At 58.2% G+C, this 19,952-nt stretch overlaps 1 protein-coding gene across 5 annotated transcripts; it reads right to left on the bottom strand.

Moving 5' to 3' along the window:
- Nucleotides 1-117: 117 nt before the first annotated feature.
- On the bottom strand, nucleotides 118-19,178 carry MLXIPL (MLX interacting protein like). Of its 5 annotated transcripts, none has more exons than XM_039563109.1 (18): nucleotides 18,963-19,176; nucleotides 18,682-18,889; nucleotides 11,786-11,892; nucleotides 11,564-11,646; nucleotides 11,284-11,373; nucleotides 11,013-11,057; nucleotides 10,516-10,717; nucleotides 9,777-9,854; nucleotides 5,769-5,983; nucleotides 5,095-5,689; nucleotides 4,407-4,480; nucleotides 3,848-4,022; nucleotides 3,099-3,211; nucleotides 2,817-2,936; nucleotides 2,485-2,612; nucleotides 2,071-2,194; nucleotides 825-954; nucleotides 124-437 (listed from the first exon to the last, which is right to left on the bottom strand). In XM_039563109.1, the coding sequence occupies exons 2-18, from the start codon at nucleotides 18,810-18,812 to the stop codon at nucleotides 298-300; spliced, it is 2,550 nt and encodes an 849-aa protein (XP_039419043.1). In that variant the 5' UTR covers nucleotides 18,813-18,889; nucleotides 18,963-19,176; the 3' UTR covers nucleotides 124-297. The 5 variants fall into 5 exon arrangements, with proteins under 5 accessions (XP_039419045.1, XP_039419041.1, XP_039419043.1 ...); XM_039563110.1 differs by having other exon boundaries at nucleotides 18,682-18,792; nucleotides 18,963-19,026; XM_039563107.1 differs by having other exon boundaries at nucleotides 123-437; nucleotides 18,682-19,177.
- Nucleotides 19,179-19,952: the final 774 nt, after the last annotated feature.

The following is a 19,952-nucleotide window of genomic DNA, read 5'->3' on the forward strand; positions in this document are numbered from 1 at the left end:
CCGGACCACCCCCTCCCCCCAGCCTCTCCCCTCACTTGCCCCCAACCCCGGTTTCCCTCATCCCCCCCAGCCCCTGGCCCCCTCCCAGTCCCGGCTCTCATCCCTTCCGGTCTCAATCCCCCTCACGTTCTCGTCCCTTCCGCCCTTCCCGGCCGTGCCCAGAGCGGCCCCGGGGCTGAAGAACCACGAGGGGTCCGTGGGACAGCAAGTTCTTTATTGCAGGGGGACGGGGGGGGGGGACAGCCCTCGCGCAGCCCGGGCTCCCCACGCGGGTGCCCGTAGGACACCCTGGAGCAGTCAGGAGGAGGAGGAGGAGGAGGAGGAGGCGCCGGGGCGTCCCAGCGCCGCCACCGCCCGCGCCGCCTGCTCGGGGACACGGGCCGGGTCGCTGAGGATGGAGGTGGAGATGCTCAGCTGCCGCAGGGAGCTCAGAACGGCTGCGGGGACAGGGGACAGGGCTGGAAGGCGTGACCCATTCTGAGGAAGACGGTGCTTCCCGGCCCCGCTCCAGCCCCCGGAAATGTGGGACTGTGCGCTCCCGTAGCCCCAGTAGACGAGGTGAAGGGAAACCCACCCTGAGGGGCTTTGGGGAACGCTGAGCCTGCCCTGCCAGGACACGGGGTTAGGGTAGGGCACTGCCGGCTCAACTGGGGCGTGGGTGTGACAGGAGTACGGAAAAGCACTGAGCACGAGCCCCAGGACATTCCACAGATCAGCCCTGCCATCCACCAGGACACCCCTGTCCTTTTCCCCTGTGCCTTTCCCTCAGTCAATGGCCAACCCAACATGCACGGAGTGCCACAGCCAGGCACAGGGCCACCTACTTGGCCGAAGCGCTGGGAGGGAGCAGTGCTGGTCCAGCCAGGCGAGGGATGTTTGGGTGAGGCTCTCCATGCTGGCTGTGGACACCATGCCATTGAAAGACTCAAAGAGGGGCCGGATGATGATACTGAACTGGTGGGATCAGAGGAATTAAGGACCAGCTTTGCCATGACGATGGTCTCACTCCTCCCAGGTGTGGGCATCACCCTCCTATGGCAGCAGGACAGACTTTGTCTGGACATGGAGCAGAACTGCTGGGGCTGCAGGACGGGCCATGGAACAGACCTGCTGGGTGCCTTCCCAGCACAGCACCACACCTGGCACTAGCCCCAACTGCTGGGATGATGGCATGAGTGTCACCTGGGTAGTCGGTGGAAGAGATGCAAAACCCCTGTCATGGCTGGGGCTGCCAGAAAAGGTTGCCGAGACAGAAGACATCTCTTCCAGAGCAGGTCAGGGAACCAGCTAGCAAAGTGCTCAGGGGCAAGGCAGGACACCAGTGTGTCCTATAATCTACCAGCCTGCAGGGACCAGCCTGGTGATTTTATGCAGGCAGTAATCCACACAGATATCTCCACCACAAGCATGTCCTGGAGCCCATGTTGGCTTTATGATACCCCATGTCTTGAGGAAGGAGCTCCCCAGCTCTGTGTCGGAAGTCACCTCTGCCAGACGTCCTGTGCCGGATGGGACCATGGGCAGCAGTGCCTTTCATCCCTCTGCCACTTGCACTCACAGACCTCACAGGTTCTGCCAGTGAGTCCCAGTATGTCTAATCCCTGCTCACAGAGGAGCAGATCCAGCCCTTTACCCACAGGTTCCTTGGCCCTTGATCCTCTCCACCCCTGTGTTTCCAGGGTATGCCATGCAATCACCAAGACCAAGCCATCATGTCCCTAGCTTTGTGTCTGGACCTTTCCTAATCCATGGCTACTGCCTCTCAGAGCCAGTTCCCATGTCATCAGGGGCAATTCCCTCTGTAAGCTTAGCTCCACTTCCCTTCTCCCTGAGGACCATTTATCCAACTGGTTTTGATCCTTTGTAGCAGAATATCCCTCCTAACCACAGCACCTCAGTGTGTTCCTACCATGTGACCTTGGCTGGGAAACATCTCCCTGTGGTCTCCAAATCCCTCAAGTCCTCCCGAGCTTGAGGGACCCCAAAGACCCAGTAGCAGCATATGAACCAGAGCACCTTGTGTCTGGTGGAGGGTCTGAGGGAGCAGCGGGCACAGGCCCCAAAGGATACGATCCAGAACTTCCAGTTCTGCAGTGTGGACGAGCGAACGTACTCGTCGAACATTCTGCGCATGTGGTCAAAGCGCTGGCGCGTGATGGGCACCCCTGTGGCCGGCAGCTGCTCCTGGCACAGGCTGTGGGGCACAACCAGTGTTGTGGGGCTGTGTTTGGGAGGCTGGGAGCCACGGAGGCTCAGCAGGAGTTGCCAGCGAATGTCCCCCTCCCAGCGCAGGTATTGGGACTTGGCCCCACTCCAGGGGCATCAGCCCTCCCGCAGAGAGGGTTTGAGGAGGGACAGTCAGCTGGGAGGTGCTCCAGGGAGACCTGCTGTGTCCTGCTGCTGTCCTGGCACTGCTGCTTGCCATGCCTGGCAACCCCAAAGCAGGCAGTGCTCCCCTATCTCCCCCCACCACAGCCCCCTTACTTGATGGAGCCATTGAGCTCCTCGATCTGCTCCCGCAGATGCTGCGCTTCGTCCTGCAGAGCTGCCCGCTCCTGCTGCAGCTTGCAGATGTACTCGGCTGTCTTCTGCAGGGTGGTGGCCTTGCTGACCTGGAGGGCCATGGGGTGAGAGGGGAAGGGGGCCCAGACCACCCTGGCACAGCCGCACTGTGCGCCTGCTGTGTGCTCCAGCCTCCCACACCACAGGCTGGGGTGCAGGAGAGGAGCCCTGTGCTGTGGGTCACAGCAGGGATGCAGTGTCTCCGGGTGATACGCCATGTCCCTGCATGCCCAGGGCTGGCTGTGGGTGCTCACCTTGATGCTGGGCTGAGCACTCAGTGTGCTCACCAGGCTGTGCAGCATGGTGAAGCCCAGCTTGATGTTGAAGCGTCTCTTCTGCTCAGCAGAGATGTGTGTGATGCGGCGGCTCTCCAGCTGCAGGTCAGCACCGTCAGGCACCTCCCAGCAGTGGGGACAGCCATGGGCCACCAGCCCCACTGAGGACAGGCTGGCCCAAAGCTTTCAGTGAGGGTGGATGGTGTCTTGGGGGCAAGGAGGAAAGGGGGGTGCATATGGAGCTGGCAGGTCCTGCCATACCTTGCTGGACTCGGGCCTCCCTGGACGGGACATGGGGTGGTGCAGGGAGAGGCTAGTGCCCAGCCTTGCAGTGGGTCCCGGGGAAGCCTGGCTGGGCTTGGGCCAGTCACTGCCTGAAAAAGGGAAGGTGCTGCTATGAAGAGAGGGATAGCAACAGTACTCATGACAAGGTGACACCAGGGTCCTGCACTGGGATGGGCAGAGAGGGGCATCCCACAGTGCTGCCCTCACCCCAGGACAAGCCACCCCACTCAGCTGATGGGGATGCTCCACTTCAGCCTCCAACCACACATTATCCCAAATCCCACTCATTTTACAGCTGCTCAGAAATGGGAAAATCTGGGATTTGACATTTTAAATTCCCATCATTTCTTGGGCTGCAAATCTCCTGGAAAGAGTCATGAGGGTTGTGGTGTTCAGTTCCCAATTGAACTGGGAACAACACCAGCGCCTGGTTTCCAGCAGCCATGCTGGTTTCTGCGGGTGAAAGCGGATGCTTCTTGCTCCAAAACCAGGCTCCGGGGTTTCAAAACCACAGTCTGACATTTTGCTCCATTTTTGTCTTTTCCTGTTCCTGCTTTTGCTGCTGGAGAAAGAGGCAGGTGAAGGGGCACAGAAGGAACCCTCCGTGCTCAACTACATAAATGGAAATAGCCGGGACTGAAATGAAAATTCCCACAATGTTTGGTCCGAGCTCTCTGCAGGAACCCCAGTGCCCTGTGGAGCTCCTTGGGGTGCTCCAGACTCACCACAAGCTGAGGTGGGGGACAGCTGCTCTGCCTTGGGGACTTGCAGGGGGCCCGGCTGCGTGCCCACTGTGTGCAGCACCACTTGGGAAGGGCTGGAGCCAGGAGCCAGTCCTGGGCTCATCTGGGCCATTCTGGAGAAGAAGGTGGCAGGGACTTTGGGGACAGTGCTTTGCTGCTGGGAGAAGGCAGAGGGAAAGGGATTTGGGGGATGAGCAACCAGGTCGGCCATTGCCCAGGCACTGGCAGCCAAACCCCCATGAGGGGATGGAGAAGGGGGATGTGCAGCCCCATGCCACCATCTGCAGGGGCAGCCCCAGCCCCAGGGCCCCAGGAAAGGGGCGTTGCAAGCAGGATGTCACTCACCTCTGCCTTGGTTCTTTTACAGGAGAAAAAACTCAGGCAACTCCTGCCACCCCCAGCCACCCAGCCACGTGCCCCCTCCTTCCCTCCATATCTGTCCAGCCCACAGCAAAGTGTGACCCCCAGAGCCCATCTCCATCCCTTCCCCAGCAGCAAGGAGAAGGCAATTCCCAACCCAGGGGGGTGGTTGAGTGCTTACCGGGGAGACAGGGGCCGGAGGCATGAGTCCTGCATCCATCGGGCGAGGGGTATCCAGTGCCAGGTCCTGCTTGGCTGAGGGGGCAGGGAGCAGATGGGTGCTGCTGCATGGGGCTCTTGGGGCTGGGGTGGCCTTTCCTGCCCCAGGGGACAGCCAGCCCCTCCCTGCACCAGAACTGCTGGATTGCCCCAGAGAACAGGGATGCACCTCTGGAGGGAGGAGGTGCCTGTTCTCTTCACAACAGGGATGTTCTCAGGAGCCTCGTGCAGGCAGGGAGCCCCAGCCCCTCCTCCCCTCCTCAAGCAAGCAGAGGGACATGACCGTGCCCAAGGGACCTGTCCCATCACACACCCATGGGCAGCATATCAGGCAGGACACCAGTGACCCTCTAACCCATTGTGCCAACAGGGCCATAGAGACCAGACTGGGGACACAGGAACTTCCCATCTGTGCCAAGTCCTGGGGCTGAGCCTCATCTCCCTCTGAGGCCACTGAAGCCAGGGCGATCCCTCAGGCACGGCTTCATCCCTGGGTTTGGAACTACCCCACTATGGGGACCTCCATGTGCCCTGCCCAGTATTCCCTGTGTCCCAGCCCCAGGGAGAAATGGGGTCCCTGCTCTGATCCCCACAATAGCATGCCCCCCACCTCACCCCTGTGTCCCCCCACAACCCCCCAACCCCATTACCTGCGGTCAGGAGCTGGCTCGGGCAGGGGTTGGGCTCGGGCAGGTGAGACAGGGGTTGTCCTGGCAGCCTCCTTGCCTTGGTGCCACTGGGCTTCGCCTTGGGCCGCCCACCCCCACCCTGGGGCAGCCCCTTGTGGGGGGCAAACCTGGGGTTGCCCAGCAGGGCAGGGGGCAGGAGCTGGGAGGCAGCAGGGCTGGGGTACCCCTGGGTTCCCATGCCTGTGGCACAGCCCAGCCCTGGGATGTAGGGGGTGAAGCAAGGGCTTGAGAGAGGGGAGGCAGGGTGGGTGACAAGCGAGGGGTCAGGTGAACTGGCGTAGGGGAACTTAGAGCGGGGGGCGGAGGCAGGAGAGAAGGGGGGTTCCGGGCTCAGCAGTGGCGCCCGGGGGCATTGGATGGGGGGGACATAGTGGGGTGCTGGTGGCTCCAGGCTGAGGCACTTGCCAGGGAGGTCGTACTGCAGTGTGGGCTTGTGTCGGAGCTGGGGGCTGAGGCTGCTGGGTGCCACGTTGGGGGGTTCGGGGGGCAAGGGGGCCAGGGGCCGCTCAGAGCCCAGGAAGGCGCTGTGGAGGCTGAGCTGGGAGGCACCACTGGGCTGCAGAAGACATGGCAGGGTCAGGGCAGGTGACTGGGACACCAGTTAGCCGTGGGCTACAGGCTGGGATCCCACTCACCTGGAGAAGGGTGCCAGGTAGGAGTTGGGCCTCAGGGCTCGCAGGCAGACCCTGAGCACCCATCAGGGATGCCCCACTGCTGAACAGGGGCTCGGCCGTGGGCAAGAAGCAGGATGGATCCTGGTAGCCTGGTTGTGTCTGAGATGGGGGTGGCCGGTGGCCGGTGAACATTTCTGCAGGACCAAGTGGAGACACAGTGACCGGCATAAGCAGACCTGCCCAGAGAGGAGGGGGACACCCTGGGGCACGAGGGGTGGAACCATACCCTGTTACTGGCACTCTGCACTTTTTGAGGCCAGGGCAGCTCCAGCAGATTTGCACCCAGGGCCGGCGTTGCCACATGCACAGGGGCAGGAAAACCCACCTGGAATGCCACCCAAATGTGGGGACCCCATCCCTGACACCCAGCTGAACTCCACGTGCTCCAGCCCCAGAGCTGTTCCCAGGGGTATGTGTTGCTGTATCAGCCCCAGGCTGGGGCAGGGACTATGACACCCTGGCTGGAGGGGCAGCCACAGCGGAGGGGCCGGACAATCAGGTCACGGCATTCCCAGGCCACGGGGATGGTCCCCTGGAGTGGTGGCAAGTTCTGTGCTGCCCGCTCCAGAGCTGCAGTGCGTGCAGCCTGTGGCTAACCACATCCCATGGCCTTCCCGAAGCCGAGCCGCGTGACCCTGCTGTGACTCCCGCTCCCTTCCTCTCTCCTTCCCACAACCCTGATCCTTCCGCAGGCCCAGACACCACAGCACAAAGGGCTGGCAGCTGTCTCCCTGGGCACATCAGCCCCATGAATGCCTTGGTGCAGTCCCTGCATCAGTGCCAGCTCTGGCATCGCCATAGGGAGGGTTTTTCATGGAGAGGATGACTGTGGGATAGGGATGGCACTGCCAGATGCTTCCCTGTAGGATGGATTCACTGGGTTTGCTGCCTGGCAGCTCCTGGCACAGGCTCAGTGCCTGAGCAGCCACTGGGCACAGGCACTCGCATCTCCTCTGGGAAGCGCCCAGCTGTGCTCTCTCCAGCCCTTGGCTGGCACTGGCAGTGCCACCTCCAGGCCCTACTGCCAGTTCTGCCTGTTCTGCCTGCCTGGTGTGCACAGCCAAGCTCAGAGCACTATCTGTGGTCCAGGCTCCAGCACCTGGGGTGCCCTGGCTGGGACCCACAAAGGCCTGAGACCCTGCTGAATCTACACCAGAGGAGCAAACACGCCAGCACTGTGGGATGCCATGGGACTGGGCACAGTGATGATTCCAGCATGCCATGCACTGCCATCTGAGGGGAACACTGATGTGAGACAGGACAGGGCCACTGCTGAGATGTCCCAGTCAGCCCTCAGACTGCCCCTTAGCCCTGCCACAGCCATGGTGAATCCCTGACAGCATGGCAGGGCCATCCCTGCCCCTCCACAGGCCAGCACTCTGTGTGTGCTGCAGTACTGCCAGGCAGGAGCTTGGCCTTCCTGGGATGCAGTCCAGCCCCACATTGCCCCCACCTCAGCCATGCCCACACCAGGATGTCCCTGCCACCAGCACTGAAGCTCTGCAGGTATTTATAGGCATTTGTGGTACCTAGCCTGTCAGATTTGATTGTGCCTCCCACTGTGCCTGTCAGACCCTCTTGTGCCTCTCACTGTGTAGCAGGGATGGAAGGTGGCCGGCAGTCCCTGGGAGCCCTGTCCTCCCTTTCTCCTGCCCCTTCCTCAGCCCGTAGCTCTTGCTCATGCTTCTCCTCACTGTCGTATCGCCCTGTTTCGCTCCAGGCAGTGTGGCATGGCCAGGGCACAGCCCTGCTCAAGGGAGAAGAGCCTCTGCATGGTCTGCAAACCACACCTTTGGTGTCCTGTTCAAACCTGGGCATGCTCTCCAATGTGATTGGGCTTTCCCAACCCAAGGACCCTCCAGCACTGGTCCCAGGCTTTGGGGAGAGCCCTGCAGTGCAGCAGGGCATTGCCACCCCACGGGACGGACAGCCCAGCCCCAGTGCCCAGCACAGATCCTACCTGGAGCATGGTGGCAGCAGGGCACAGGGTCGAGCTGCTCCCTCGCCTCTGCCATCAGGACTTCTCCATCTGCCTCATACCACACTCCAGTACCCGCTACAGACACGAGATGCTTCCTCATTTGGGGATTGGTTTGCAGGCGCTGACTGACAGGCACCGAGCTCTGCCGCACCACCCGACACAATGACAGCCCTGTGACCCCATGGTGCCCACCCCGCATGCCTGCCCTGTGTAGCCCTGCACGAGGCTGCTGGGCGATCCTTGCTCCCAAGCCATGAAAAGCCATTGCCTGCCCTGCTTGTGTGTGACAAAAGTGACTTTTTGGGACATAATTGGGTTGGCTGGCACCCAGCATTCCAGTCTCCTCTCCCCACAGCCCCAGGGGTACATGACGCGCACAGTGCTCAATGTAACACATCGCCCAGGGAGCTGCTCCGTCCAGGACAAAACTCACACCGACAGGTCTCCAAGCACCCCACGGGATGCTGCTCTGTCCCAGGACACACCAGCCTGGCAGACCAGGAGCCACAGCTGGACTTGGGACCCTCCCCAGCTCCAGTAGTGTCCCCTGGCTGAGGCACTGGACATGGTCAGAGCAGGAAGGGACGTTTCCTTTTGATACTGTAGTCTGCAGTAAAATCCATCCCATTGCCAAGAAGCACCCTGGAGCAAAACGCAGGCCTTTTCCCAGGAAAAAAGCCAGCCTGACTGATGTATGGGTTCAGAGAGGCACCACCGTGCTCCTGCCATCTCCTGCTGAGCATGAGGCCATGCTGGGCCCTCAGAGAGGTGCTGGAACTGCTGCTGTGACACCATACAGGACCTCTTGGGGTAAGAGACACTCATCAAGTATCAGTTTGACCCACTCGGAGCTGTCACACCTTCCAGCAACTGATGCCCGCTTAGGGCACCAGGGGACAGAAAGTGAAGCACCAGCCATGGCAACAGACCCTCTTCCTAGCACGGCTCACCCTGATGGGGTCTCTGGTTGGAATGAGTTGAGAGGGTGCTGGCAGGAGTCTTCCCACCTCATCCATCCCAAGGGCATCCATGCCACCACCTGCCCTGGCACACAGCGTGCCCAGCCTGCTCCCCGCCAGCATCTGGTCTTGCAACACCCTGCAGCTGTATGGCGCAAGTACCCTTTTTTCCTCCTCCTGGAGGAAGTGGAGACAGGCCATGGAGCTCCAGGGTGCTCACAGAGGGGTCTGGAGATGCTGGTGCTGCCCGAGGCCACTAGCTATAGCTGGGTAGCCACCAACTCCCCACCGGCTCCCACCCTGCACAGTGTGCACAGGCCACCAGCTCTGGCATGTTTGAGGGCAAAGCTGGTCCCCAACAGTGCCTTACCCTGGCATATGGGGACACTGCTGGGACCAGGACATGTCCCAGCCGACTGCATGGACACTCACAGCTCAGAGCCTGGCATGGCAGCACGGGGGAGTTTGCCACCGCCCACTTGCTGGTGTTCCCTCAGCAGCCCCCTGCCCTCCAGCTGGACACCAGTGCCAGGTTTGTCTCTGGGCAGCCTGGCAGGGACAGTGACTTGTCCCCACGGGATGTAGCACGGCCTAGTGCAGGGTCCCAGCTCCAAACCTACTGCCCAGGCCGTCTGGGCAGTGGGGTGAGGAGGGGACTCAGCAGAACCTACTCTCTAGAGGTTTCCTCTTCCTCTGGGGGACAATTGTCCTTCCTCTGTCTGCAGCCAAAAAGAGGGGCTTTGGCACTCCTGGAAATACCCTCTTTTTGTAGAGGTCCCCTCCCACAGCTCCTGGCCAAGCCCTTTCTGACCTTCTGTGGCTCTGTCCAGCGGCAGGCAGGCACACCAAGGCTCTGCCCTCAGCCCCCGCCCATCCACGCTGCTTTTCCCGTGCCATCAGATGTCAGTTCTTTCTGCCTGCCTCAGCAGCTCCCACTGCTGCCAGGCCAAATCTGTGACCCCCCATTTTAGGCAGTCACAGGGTACAGGGCTGGGTGGGATGTGGTATTGTATCCAGGCTGCCTCTTACCTGATATGTCCATGTCGTCTAGGCTGGGCTGCAGGGGTGCCAAATCCGGCTGTATCATGTCAGCATTCCCAACATACACTGGAAGAGGGCAGAGCTGGAACATCACGGCCCAGCCACAGCATCCTCGAGACCCACCTTGAGTGCTGCTCCCACCACTGCCCTGACACCTGGCTGGCTGCCACACCTCTGTGTCACCCCAGAGTCACCCTGTATCACTGGGCAGGGAGATAAGTGCCTACCCTGTGGAGAGCCAGGGCCATCCCGTCCCACCACTCTGTCTATCAGCACCTCAAGGGCCTCATCCAGTTCCCAGGAACCCCAGTGAAAGTCTGATCCTTGGCACAGGACCTGGCTGGAGCTGCAGATGCCCCAGGGACATGGCCAGGTAGGGAGAGCAAAGAGTGGTCATGGAAGCAGGATCTGCCCTGGGGGCTGGGGCAAAGTCCTTCATGATGCCGGTAGTCCCTGGGGAGCTCAGCCCTGGGACAGCGTATGCTGATGCATAGGGAGCCACAGGAGAGGGGGACGATCCCACCCTGCCCAAACACCCCTTAAGCATCCCCTCCTCTGGTGGCTCCTGCTTGGAGCAGGACAGGAACATCTACTCCCCCTGCCCCAGCAGGGCAGATGCCAGGAGACCCTGCCTGCCCAAAAGCTCAAGGCTCTCAGGGGCTCAGCCAAGAGGCAGAATCCAGATTCCTCCTCCACATCCTGCTGAACCATGGTCTGGGGCACCTACCGTCCTCGGGGAGTGCCTGGTGAGTGCTGGGCATCTGTGTCATGGTGAAGAGGGTGTCAGATATGTCCGAGAGGAAGGCGTCCAAATCGAAATGCTGCCTGCTCCCGCGCTCCTCCTCCTCCTCATCGCCAAGCAGCATGGGCACTACATTGCAGAAGAGCTGGTTGCACCATTTCTCCGTTGGCCTCCAGACATCCTCGTCCTGCATGAGGCAGAGCAAAGGAGCTGAGTGGACACCTTTCCGGGGTAGGGTCCATGTCTGGCTCCCCGGCTGCTCCCCCTGGCAGCTCCCATGCTCCCTGCAGTGTTTGCTCCCTCCAAACCTGAACACCTGGCACACTGCTGCTTCCAGAGGGTGAATCCAGCATCCCAGATGCTCAGCATCCCATTCCAGTGGGCTTATCATGCCCTGGGGCTTTTCTTTGCCCTTCTGCCCAGTGCAGGGGTCCAAACTGCGCTCTTTTCTCCCATTTCCCACCCTTTCTCAGCAGACTCACCCGCTTTGGACTGGAGATCTCTCCCTCCCGAGTGGACTTCCGGAGCTGGAAGGAGAAGACAGCCTATGTCACCCCCCAGGCAGGGTGGGCCTGGTCTGGGGAAGGGCAAAGGGGGCAGAGCCCAGGGGGTGAGCTAGCATCCCCCTCCCATGCTGGCAAGAGCCTGTCACGTCCTGCCCTGTCAGCCACGGCTCCAGGTTGGGCACACTGTGTTCCATCCCACTGCTGGCACTGCCACAGGATGGGGAGCAGCACGGGCAGAGCCACTCACCCGCTTCTTATAGTAGATCCTCCACTTGTGGTACTCCCTCATCACCACCTCGATGCGGCGTTTCCAGTAGTTTCCCTCCAGCACAACAGCCTGGGGGGCAGGACAGGAGGTCATGGCTGAGCTCCCCGGCCCCAGCACCCCACAGCCAGGGCTGCTTTCCTTGTACCATATCAGAAACACCTTTTCCAGCAAATCTGTGAAATGCAACGTGTCCCCAGGTCCCCCCTGTGCCACACGGACCTGCTGCTGCCCCAGAGAGCTGCAAGGGACCCTGCCCTACCTCTGGTTTTCGGTGCTCATCAGCCTCCATGCCCTCCAGAGGGGTGATGAAGCCACACACAGGGTTCTTCCTCCGCTCCACATCTGCACAGGGGAGAACACAGCTGGCTGTATCCATGTCCCATCCCTATCTCTGCACCTGTACATGGTCGTTCCACTGCCAGCCCCATCTCACTGGCACAGCCTGGCATCTGGCAGACAGTGGGGTCTGACCCATACTCACACTGGATGTACCATGCTCTCCATATCACGTTGTTGAGTCGAATTTTATCCCAGCAAAGCAGCCGCAGCCCCTTGAAATTCTTCCACTTTGGAGACACTAGCTTCCCACTGAAACACGAAGCAAAGGGGAAGCTGAGGAGCACCACCTTGAAAGATGCCCAGGGGCCACCAGCCTGGTGGCAAGTCAAGAGCAGGTACAGCCACGTGGCTCCGCTGCAGGTGCTTGCCAGGCTCCTGGGGGAGCACCCGCAGGAGCATTCCAAACTCCTGCACACCCTGGGAGCAGCACAGACCTAAACCCTGAGCTTCACAGACCCACAGGAGGCTTCTCAAACCCCTGGATTAAAGCACAGTGCACTGAGGCATTGATTCCTTGATGTTTGAACCCCAGCTCTGAGGTGGGATCCCGCTGCCCCCACCAAGCCAGCTGTGTCCTGCCCCTGGGGGACAGGAAGGCAAGTCTCCTGACCAGGTGAGATGTGTGGTGACACATGCTGTAGTGGCTCTTGCCTCATCACAGTGGTTGGGCAGCTAATTTTGACCCTCCCTTTAATGCCAGGCAAGGCTTGGAAATGCTGCCTTCAGCTGGGGCAGTCAGGGGCAGCCATCGTGGTGGGTCTGGGAAGGCAGGACAACAGTGGAGGATGTTCAGGATGTTAAGGGACATTTGCCTGTGCCCCAAGACAGACAGAGAGTGACACCAGCCCTGCCCTCAGCCAGAGCTTCCCTTGCATCTTCTCAACACCCATCCCTGCAAACCTGCCCCCCCCAGCCCGAGCTGGGCTCCCTTCTTCTCACTTCCCGGTTCCCAGAGGCAGCTGTGTTTGTTCTGCAGCTCATCATGGTGGTGCTGGTGGTGCTGGTGGTGATGCCCCTGATGGGACCTGCAGTGCAGGTAGCCTCATTTCACTCCTTGTCTTGTTTCTGTCCAGCCAGGGGACACAACACCTCATATGCAGCCCCCTAGGAGGTCCTGAGGGTCCTGCTGCCCCAGGAGCTCTGTGGGGGAGGCCAGGGTCCCCTGCCTTACTTTGGGGTCCATTTTACCTCTCTGGCTCTCCCAACAACATGGCATGGCCTCAGGGCAATGCCAACTGCTCCAGGGGTACCATTGAAAGCCAGCTGCAGGCTGCATGGCCTGGAAGGCCATGTCCCTCTCCAGCAGAGAGTTTGTACCCTAAAGATCTAAGTGCTGCTTTGACTCCAAATTTTCCTTGGTACATGCATGGAGCAGGAAAGGTGGAGGCTGAGCTGGTGTCAGGGTGCTGTATCCTCTCTTCCCAGCCCCTCCAGGTGCCACCAGGCCGTGTCCCCAGGGAGGTGCTGGGGATGAGAGCTTGTGAAACCTCTAAGTGCTCTCAAATAATGATTTTGGTGGGTTCTGTTTTGACCTGCCTTGAAATCTGCCTGTGGCAGAGGGGGAGAACTGGGGACCCCCCCAACTCCAGAGCCTGATGCAGGGATGTGTCTGGGAGCAGGTGCAGGAGTGGATGGGGATGATCTCCCGAGGGAGACCTAGCCTGACACACAGCCCCAGGAGCTGGGGAAGGACCTGTGACTCCAGCCTGCAGAGAGTTAAGCCTGACACTGACCACTCCACTATCACCAGGATTTTGAACTTTCCCCAGGTGCACAAGGCAAACAGCAAGATGGTGCCAGGTGGAGGAGCCAATGGAAGGGACAGGATTCCTGGGCACATGGCCAGATCTTGCTGGTCAAGGCCACGTTCCTCACTCACAGCCAGCTGAGAGGAGCAGCCTGAGCCTGTGGGACACAGGAAGACACCTTGGCCACACATGAGGCCAGTGGGCCATGGCTAGGAGTTGCTGTGGGGCCTGGAGGCAGCAGGGAGATGCCTTTTGGCTTTACCACCAAATGCCTTTTTTCCCCCTTAATGATCCTTTCAGTTTTGGGGCTTAACAGGCTGATCTTTGTTCCCTGTTTTGCCTTGAAAAGGGCCCCACCCTTCCCTGGGAAGACGGATGCAAACTCCACATTGAACCATGGGAAGGGTATAGGGTGCCCCAAACAGGTTTGGGGTCCTGCTGCCCTACACTGTCACAAGGAGGGGGACACAGATCCTGCCACTGGCTACAGGGTGTTTGTGGGATGGGGTGAGGTGGCAACAGGGCCCAGCCTGGGTCCAACACCGGCATGGGTCCAACAGCACCTTGTTTGGTCTGTGACTCATTTACCCATCCAGCAGTTTCACGTGTTGCAGTCCCTGATCTCATGGCAACACGGGTACTTTACTCTTCAGCAGCAGCAAGAGGAGCAGGGAAGAGAGGAGTGATCTGGAGAGATGCAGGGTTGCACAAAGAGAAATGAGCAGCAGCTGGAGGGGAACAGCTGAGCCGAGGGTCTCCTGGCAGGGGTAACCCTGACCATCCCTTCCAAGGAGCAGCATCCCCATGAGGCCATCAGAACCCCGCTTTGTTTCCTGGGCTGTGGGACATGGCTGGCAGAAGAACAGTGTTCCCTGCAAGTCCTGAACACTCATCTTCCATTTCTCAGAAATTTTACTATCAAAAGCATGCCTTTTCTTGAATTTTTATGTTTTGAAATCCAGAGTCCAGCAAAGAAAGTTAAAAATCTCACCACAGTTTTCCTTTAAACTGTCCCTGAAGTGAAAAATGGCTCTCTTCAAATCCACCTTCAAACTCTGCCATCTAAATGAGCTGGATTTTCACCGTGGATGAAACAGCCACTGCTGCAGCTCGGCTGCCTCCTGCGGGAGTTAGCTCAGTCCCAGGGTGATTTGGGGATAGTGTTGAACAAAGGTGTTGATAGACTGTGCTGGGAGCGGGACCTGCTCTGTGTGTGTACTCCCAGCAGGAATGCTCTGCCTCTGGGACAGACATTTATCTACCTCCATGCAAAGACAGCATGAAGTGCCCCAGCTGAGAAGGGAAGGCATTGAAATCCTCTTGTAGAGTTGCCTGGGAAGCCAGAGAGAGCTGCAAGCCAAGCCCCACCTCTACAGCCAGTTATTTTGGTGGTGTCCGGAGGTATGACCCCTCTGTTCATGGGAACACCAGCACACCAGCCCAGCCCCTCTGCACAATCCTTGAACAGGATCAGCCCCAAAACCTTGGAGAATGACAGAAGAAAGGAGCGCAACTCCCTGCCACTAGTGACAGCAGAGCCACAGTGCAGCATCGGTGGGTTTAGCCTGAGCATGAGCCTTTCCCACTCACCAGACCCCCTAGAACGGAGGTCTTCTGCCAGAAAAAATGAACCGGGTTGGATGATGAACTCCAGTGAGTGCATCCCTGGAGTCTCTGCCTGGTGTTCGCTGCCCCTGTGTGCATTTAAGGCACCGTGAATTAGAGAATCAATAGCAGCAATTCCACCTCTCCCAGGGGAGACAGAGGCTGCCAAGAGGATGAATTAGTATGGAATTGGCACATGAGATGCCTTGTTTTAAAGCACAAGAGGGGCTGAGTGGATACTCCAAGTCACTTCCCAGTCTGAAGAGGAGGTTAATCTACATCACACTCTGGGAACAGCTTTGGGGGAAGCTGCTTCTGGAGCACGAGACAGATGTTGCCAGATAAGATCACGAGTGACTGCAGTTTGCATTTGCCAATCTGCCCCCAGTTTTCCTTCCTTCAGGAGGAGGTTCCCCAGGTCAGTGATTCCCAACAATAAGTCACAGGAAGGGGTGTGAGCCCACCCAGGACACTGTGCAGGTCACACTGTGGTGATGGAGAGGATGAGCCTTCTCGTGCTAAGGCCAAAGTATGAGCAGCTACTGAAGAAGCTCAGCTCCACCCTCAGCTTTTTTGGGTAATGAGACACAGTCAGGTGGGCTGCAGGCAGAAACAACATTCTAGGGAAGGATTCAAGGAATGCAGGATGTTGCAGGAGAAGGAGTGGAAAAGGATCATTAAGCAGGAAGCTGCTGTAAATTACCTGGAAAATAGGTAGAAAGGAACTGCTTCATCCTAGCCTTAGGAGGAAGACCTCAGAGAGAAGAGTTGCCTCTCTTTGGGGGGTCTGAGGGAACAAGTTATTGCTGGAAGCAAACCTTGATGTGGAGAGAGTATTTCTTTAGCAGCGAGAAGTGATGCCCAGTCCTGACCATGGAGGGAAGATAAGTCATATCCCCAGGATGATTGCTCAGGCTGAGACAAGACTGCTACAATGTCTGTGAAATGCACAGCAGGAATGCTGGAGAGGGGAGGAATTCCAGCTATAGCCATTGAAAGATATTTAGGGAAAGTTTAGTGAGTTGCTTTTGAAATGGTGTGAGCCCAGACAGCAAAGGATGGGTGGCTGCAGTAGTCACAGCTCACCAGGAGACAGGATAGTTTTCTGCTCTTCTCCACACTGTTATGGCCAAGTCTGGACACTGTGTCCAACGGACAAAGAGGGAGGTTCACAAACTGGAGTGATCCTGGAGGAGGATATCGAGGTGGTTGGGGACTAATATACATGACAGAAGAGGAGTGTGAGGGGTGGGTTTGTTCAGCCTGAAGAAAGTGAAGAGGGAATTACTGCCATCAGCTGTCCAAAGGAGGAGATGGAGCCAGGCAGTTCTCAAACATGCACTGAGAAAGGCCAAGGGGAAATGGACATGAGAGTCCGAACAGGTAAACTCCAAACTAGAGCCATGGAAGGCTGTGGGAGAGGGGCAGCCCTGGGCAGGCTGGGCAGGTGATGGGCTCACTTCTTAGGGCTCCATCCGTAGGAGTGATGGCCCTGAGCAACCTGACCTGGCTTTGGATCTAGCCCTGACCTGCATGAGGGTTGGACGAGGAACTCCACAGGTGCCCCCCTTACCACACCTTACAGTGTTTTCTCCTTGGTTAGGAAGTTAGTCTGAACTTAACTGTGGGTGCTCTCCTGAGGGCTGGAAAGTATTGGGCTGGTGACCCCAACTGAGGCTGTGCTGCCTCTGGAAACCTGGCTGGGAGGGGAGGTGTGAAATGATAGGTGGTGCAGAGAAGTATCAAATCAGATGTAGAAGTGCACCAAGAGCCTTTAAACTCCATTTTCCCACCCTGATACCTTTGTCCAGCTGCTACCTACAAGTGTCAAAAATGTATTAGCAAAGGAAAGGCTGAGAGAGCTGGGGTTGTCCAGCCTGGAGAAGAGAAGACTCATGGGAGCAGTAGAGCCCCTTCCAGTGCTTAAAGAGGGTCCGAGAGAGCTGAAGAAGGACTTTGGTCACAGGCCTGGAGTGACAGGACAAGGGAGAATGATTTCACAGTGCCAGAGGGCAGGGCTAGATGGGATACTGGGAAGAAATTCTTCCCTGTGAGGATGGGCAGGCTCTGGCACAGGTTGCCCAGAGAAGCTGTGGCTGCCCCATCCCTGGAGGTGTCCAAGGCCAGGCTGGACAAGGCTTGGGTAAGTGTCCCACTACATAGGAGCCAGTGTCTGCACTGCCATGCTCAGTGCAGGAAGGAAATGAGCCATTGAGAGTCCAAGGGGTAGGGAGAACTGGAGCAATGGAGCCCTGACTGCAGTGGAATGGCCAGTCCCCAGTCACACACTGTACTCCAACTGCCAGAGCCCTTGTACCCTGTCTGTTTCCACTCTGCCTGGGAGCTCCAGGGCCCAGGGGGGCACTGAAGCTGGCCTGCACCTCAGGAGTCAGAGCACTCTGGTGTGACAGTGTCTGCTCCTCAAGCCTCAAAGATGCAGGGCTCAGGTATGGAGAGAATGGGGCTGGGAGAGGAAAAGAGAGCAAGGCCACCAGTGTCTCTATGTCCCCTGTTTGTGGCACTCAGGGGTGCCCTGCCTGACCAGGAAGCATGATCCTCACCTGGGTCACCCCACACTGAGGCTCCCTGTGCTCCCACAGAGCACTGCCTTCCCCAGCCCCTTGGAGCAGAGCTGTGCTATGCTGGCTGCTGGCAAACTGGGATGATCCCAACCACCACCTGGGATATGGTGACAGGTCAGATGTATACAACTATGTGGGAACAGGTACCCTTGGAGTGCTGTTTCTATGTCCAGCATCCCCAAGCATGTCCCGGCAGTGACCATGTTCCCTATTGCATCGAGCGTTCAAGGACTTCAAGGCAAACCTGAGAGGTTCTGGATGAGGCAACCTCTTCAAGGCTGCTTTTCCGAGGATTTGCTTTCACATGGTAGGACATCATCATTCTAGGTTTTCACATTTGGACGTTTTGGGAAAGCTATGCAAGCAGTTTGGCACTCCAGCAGAGAGCAAGTCATGCTGATGCCATGCTGGAGAGAACTCAAAACCTTGGGGCTTGGCAAAGGAGGGGAGCTGCCTCCAAGAATGTGGACCATGACTGTAGGGGACACGTTGCAGTCTGTCCTGTTGTCACTAAAGAGCTGTTACTGGTCTTAGGCAATTTGGGTGGCAGGGGAACAATGCAGTCACCCATCTGATTTTGCAGGAGAGAAGGAGAAAAGCTTTCAGGAGACCTTGGACAAAACCCATGCAGTCATCCAGTCCCAAGTGCTGCTGCATGCCATGGAATAACTTCAGGACATGGGGACAGAGTCAAGGACAGAAAGCAGGACTCCTGCTCTGGGCTGGATTGCCAAAGAACTGAGTGTTAGCTGTCCACAGGGTCACTGCTGCTCTACAGAGTGTGCTAGGTCTGGCCATGGGGGAAATACAGCCAGGCACAGTGACACCAGATCTCATGGGAAAATGGAGGAGAGTCAAGCTACATGTGAACAGAGGAGAAACTTCTCACCTGGTTCCATAGCCAGCAACCTAACATCAGCTCTTTTTCCCTGAAACTTTCCAGGATGGCAATTTCTGAGCATATGGCACATCACAGCCCATGGAGAAGAGGAGGAGGATGTCAGATGGAAACAAATTCCTGGCTGGGCAACAGGGCTCAGCTAGCCTCCTGCCTTCAGCTAGCTGGGGGTCCGTAAGACACATGCAAGGGCTCTGAGACTCACCTGTACTCCAGGCTCATGCACTCAAAGAGCCGGGTGAGGGTCGGGTCGATACTCCGGGGATCAGCAGGCTCGGGCTCGGCACGGTGGTGCCGCCGCCGGGGCAGTGAGTCGCTGTGCGGGGATGACACCATGAAGTGGCCACTGTGGATGACCTGGGAGGAGTTCTGTGCCCCAGCGCTGGGTCCTGTGCCACCCACAGCTGCGTCCTCTGAGTCAGAGTCAGAGTCAGAGACGGGGCAAGGCCCAACGGGAGGCTCCAGGAAAGGTCCTGGTAGTCCCACCTGAGCTCCTGCCATTCCTAGTGCCTACTGGGGAATGTCCCAGTTGAGCCGAAGCCCTACAGGCACTGCGTTGGCATCGAGCACATGCTGTAGTACAGTACAGGAGCACAGTACAGGACACCGGCACCACACCTCCTCCTGGGCGCCTCCTCCACCCAGCCCACGCCGTCTGCTCCAGGCTTCAGTGATTGGTTTCCCAGGGCGGATTTGCTGCCAGCCCTATTTATAGTGCTGGTGGTTGATCCCGCCCACGGCACACCATCAGCAGGACACGTCCAATGGCCATCAGGCACCAGCCACCTGAGCTTCAGCTCCAGGCCACCGTCCTGCTCCAGTAGTGTCCTGACAACTCCAGCTTTTAAGTGCCCCACACACCTGGGGAGGAGCACTGCGGGTCCCCTGTTCCCCCTTGCTGTGGCCAAGGGTTGGCTGGCAGTCGGCTCTGTTTACCCAGAGTTAATCGCTGATCCCGGGTGCCGGTGGAGTGAGGAGTAGGCAGTATTTACCCAGTGCCTCTGCTTTAATGGATCTCCCTGCACTTTCAAGGGAACAAATACAGATTAAGGGACACAAACAGGTAAAATTATAGCAACGGGCACTCAGCTCAGCACAAAGCAGGCCAAGGCACTGAGCCAAATGCTGAGCTGAGAAACAGCCCCAGGAAAACCTGCTCCAAGGTGTGACCCAGCAGGAGACGGGATGCAAACAGCAAATGTGAGAGAGAACAACTATGAGCTTGGGTATGGTGGGATTTACACACCTTGTGGTCATGCAGTCCTTAAAATCACAGAATCATAAAATTTTACAATGGTTTGGGTTGGAAGGGACCTTTAAACTCACCTCATTTCACTCCTCTTCCACTAGACCTGGGACCCCTTCCACTAGAACAAGTTGCTTAAAGCCCTGTCCAACCTGGCCCGGAATACTTCCAGGGACGGGGAAAACACAGCTTTTCTGGGCAACCAGTGTCACAAGCATTTGCTCACTGAC

The sequence above is a fragment of the Corvus cornix genome, chromosome 19 (genome assembly GCF_000738735.6).
Source record: "Corvus cornix cornix isolate S_Up_H32 chromosome 19, ASM73873v5, whole genome shotgun sequence".
Lineage (NCBI taxonomy): Eukaryota > Metazoa > Chordata > Aves > Passeriformes > Corvidae > Corvus > Corvus cornix.